At 40.0% G+C, this 3,987-nt stretch overlaps 1 protein-coding gene across 1 annotated transcript; it reads right to left on the bottom strand.

Moving 5' to 3' along the window:
- Nucleotides 1-311: 311 nt before the first annotated feature.
- RPS13 (ribosomal protein S13) lies at nt 312-2,679 on the bottom strand (the record flags this gene model as incomplete). The annotated part of the gene is made up of 4 exons (XM_009084494.1): nt 312-390; nt 1,037-1,137; nt 1,502-1,671; nt 2,601-2,679. Coding segments are annotated over 4 exons (384 nt in total), but the record flags the coding sequence as incomplete, so codon positions are not given.
- Between the last annotated feature and the right edge of the window lie 1,308 nt (nt 2,680-3,987).

The following is a 3,987-nucleotide window of genomic DNA, read 5'->3' on the forward strand; positions in this document are numbered from 1 at the left end:
AGTCTCCTCCAACCTTGATGGTTCCATGGTTCTATGAATAAAATGCATTTGCAGTGAATGACTAGGTCACTTCACTAATTTGATGCTATCAGATTAAAAAAACCCAAAACCCCAAAGCAGTTTAAGCACAGACACCAACTGTCCAGGTGATCTGGCACTGCAACAACCACCACCCGGACTGGATACTGCAGGACAGCAACATGGAAACCATGGCCACACATCTGCTCCACCCAGAAAACTTAACATTTGCATGCAGCTTCCTAAAACAAGCAAAAGCTTCTAAGACATCAACCACTTAGAGCCAACACAAATTCAGGTAACCAAAATTTATTCTTTCAGTACGTCACTGCCAGCTTTTATGCGACCAGGGCAGAAGCTGTTGATGATTCACTATAAAGAGAGAAGAAAAGAGGAAATATTAGTGGCAGAGGCAGTTTTTTTAAACCAGTTGTCAAAAATACACCTTCAGCTCAAAGCTTTAACTATCAGCCCTGAGCTAAATCACCTCCTGTCCTCAATTTTTTTATGGCATGAAATTTCACTTTTTTTTTTACAATACAAACCCTGGGATAAAGGCACAAATCTGTATAATCCACAACCTGCCTAGCTGCACTTGTGTCTTCTTAGACAAAACAAGTCTAATCCTAACATGTATGGGAATTCTTCTATGGTGGCTAATTTTCCTAGAGAAAAACTATAAGTTACTTTCCTGTTTGCCACAGCAACTATTTCTCTATAAACTCTGAAAGTAATGAACAAAGACTGCAGTTTATAAAGCCTTATGAAAACTGCCCAGTAGTGACTTCATTTGTTGGGGCAATGATTTTGATCCAAGTGTTCTTCTAACAGTCATTTTACCCAGCACTAAGTTTCATTAATTTATCAGCTGGTACTTACGGGAATACCTAATCTTTTCTGCCTGGGTTACCTACATACCTGATCTTCACACACACTTCACCCTTTCAGTAACAGCCCCAGCACAGTTTACAAAACCCCCAAGACTTCAGTGGCAGTAGGAATGCAAGAGAAGACTTACTACTTCCAGTTGGGTGGCAGCACTCTCTTAGTCTTGTAGTAGCGAGCCAACCTGTGGATTCTGCTCTCGATCAGAATCAGGCGGAACTTGGCATCTTTATCCTGGAAAAGAAAATTGTATCACAACTAAGCACTGCTTTGACTTCTCTATCTTGTACAATTCAGATGTCCTTCAATAAAGTAAAAAAAACTCCACAGCTCTGCTGCAAACTCCACATTCCCATTCCCAGAGCTTGGTGAATCCAGTAAATTCAGAACAGGACCAGAAACACACGGTTCAAACATTGCTTTTAAAACACTTCTCACAGACCAAGACCATTCTCCTTGATGAAAATGCCTCCCCAGTCCCCCAAGTTTACTCAAAGGGGGCTAAAAGGAAACATACAGACTCATTTGTCTTTCAAGGTGTTCATAAACTACTGCATCATTTGGAAACACACAGTTACCTAAGGAAATGAGCACTCACCTTTCTATTTCTCTCAAGATGTTTGCGAACAGCAACAGCTTTCTTGATCAAGTGATACAGATCCTCTGGGAGGTCTGGGGCCAGTCCTTTTGATTTAAGGATCCTCAGAATCTTGTTCCCAGTAACAAAGCGAACCTGGGCAACACCATGGGAATCCCTCAGGATCACACCTGAAACAAACATTGACATCTTACACTGAAAAGAAAAACCATATGCCAACAAGCCTCATGAAACCAACCTTACAGTGACAAGCTATCCAAAAATGGTCTTAACTTTACAGTGACAAGCTATCCAAAAAAAGGTCTTATCCAAGTTAAAAACCTTTCTGGGCACCAAAGGAAATAGCAATGAGTGTGCAAAACACAATTTGCAAAAGCTGAAACACTGTACCTGGTATCACACCCCTCATCACCCTTAGGCAGGTAACAGATGAAGTGCTACCACTTCCTTTTGGGAAATTTTCAACAGAATTCATTAAAGCTATGTATTCCATCACACTGTAATATGCCTCTGAGAGGGATTATTGTTACTTTCAGGATTACAATAGAATTCATTCACACAGCATGTAACTGCACTGCATACATAGCTCATGACCACATAAAGCTGTGTCATGCAAACACTTCAGCTCTAGAAAGGTCCAAACCACCGAGAACTAGTCAATTATGCAGCTGCAGTGCCTGGCTCAGTAAACACCAAGCACAGGGCTGCCCATAGCTGAAAAATTCCTAGGAAACTGGGCAGACTAAACTTTCCTCTAACACCTGTTGGTGGCTATTCCTAAGGGCAGGTTATAAGATTAAACAGATGCTTCAAGTCTCCCACTTGAAAAAAAGAACTCTCAAAAAATGAACACTCACTACCTCACTAAATATGCTTAATGCAGGAATGAGACACATAAGGGTACATCGAGTCCTGGCCCCAGACTTGGTCCTTGTAAGGATATTGTTCTATGACTCTTAGTGGTATCCACAGTGAACATACAGGCACACCAGGAAAGTTGTGTTTTCTTAGCATGCCATTTAATAAGAGCTGAAGAAACTATTACATTACACCAAACAAAGTGCTTTGTGCCCACTCAGGAGTGATCCATAATCCTTACCAATCTGGGAAGGAGTCAGACCCTTTTTAGCCAACTTGTAGATCTGTTCCTTTACATCATCAGAAGTAAGTTTCAGCCACTAGGGAGAAAAAAAACATCACCAAAAAACAATGAACACTGAGGCATGGGTGACATGAAAGCTTTTTCCACACAGAAGAAACACATGCTCTGTAATGCCTGCAAGAACAATCAAGAACTGAAGTTGGACTTCTAATGATCAACTTTTTTACATATGATGAGCCAATAGTACCAGTGAAACATGGTGGGGGAAGGCAGAAAGTCTGTGTTTAGAACACCTCCTAAAGCCTCCAACCAGCAGCTTTAACACCAGTTTACTTCAACTGTCACATAGGAAGCATGGACACTAATTTAGACCAAAAAAATCACTGCCATTGGGAAGAAATTTGTTAACCAGGCCTTTTGGCAGAAATAGGGAACTGAGATCCATTTAGCCACCTCTTAGTAAAACAACTAGAGGCATTAATGAAAAATCTGACTTTAAGTACACAAATTAGTTCAAAAGTGAAACAAATGGATCTGGAGACAGGACTATGCCTTTCCTATTATTTCTATGTTAAACTGTGCTGATGAAATCCTTGCTTCCATGATTACTAACAGGAAGACAACACCAACAAGTTAGGTGATCCTCAATCCCAAACCAAGCTACCAAAGCACATACATTCTTTTTGTCTTAACACTGTCACAGTATGAAATAGAAAAGCACAGCCAAAATTAATTTGGAAGCGCTCTAAATATTACAATTTAAAACAAAGTATGAGTAAATCTAAGCAACAAAAAACCCCAGAGGATTTTTTAAACAAATATAGCAGCTGGTCATCCTAATTATTACTGTTTGACCACCAGCAGTACTTCATGCAGCTTTGTATTATCTTAATTTAAATTGTATCTACTTATTTTCCTATTTTGTGCGTTGTGTTCTCATTTAACCCTTTTTCAGTCCACGCTTTTCCACAAATTGATCCTTCTGCCAACAAACAGATCCTCCAAGAAATAGTCTGGCAAGGAAAGGTCCTTTGAAGTGGAAGTACCCAAAGAGAACTAAGGGCACACTGAAAGTAGTTAATTTAGTCTCTTAAATTAGTTGTAAGTATTTTCAGAAAGCAATTGGTATATTCCACGACAGCAAAAGTCAAACTCGTGTGTGCAGAAACCAATTTCATCTCCGGGAATTATCACCTTATAGACTAGAAATAATTGAAGCAGCACTTGAATATAAAGAGATATAAATGAGCTGAAAGGACTTCTTTGCCCGAAGAATCCTCTGGCCTAGAAAGGGTAGCTGCTTCCTCACTATCTTAAGTAGCATTTTACCAGGCTGTAATTTAGAATCGACGCCACGAAGCATTGCAGCTCCCGTTCGTGTCGC

The sequence above is a fragment of the Acanthisitta chloris genome, unplaced genomic scaffold, assembly GCF_000695815.1.
Source record: "Acanthisitta chloris isolate BGI_N310 unplaced genomic scaffold, ASM69581v1 scaffold22931, whole genome shotgun sequence".
In the NCBI taxonomy this organism is placed as follows: domain Eukaryota; kingdom Metazoa; phylum Chordata; class Aves; order Passeriformes; family Acanthisittidae; genus Acanthisitta; species Acanthisitta chloris.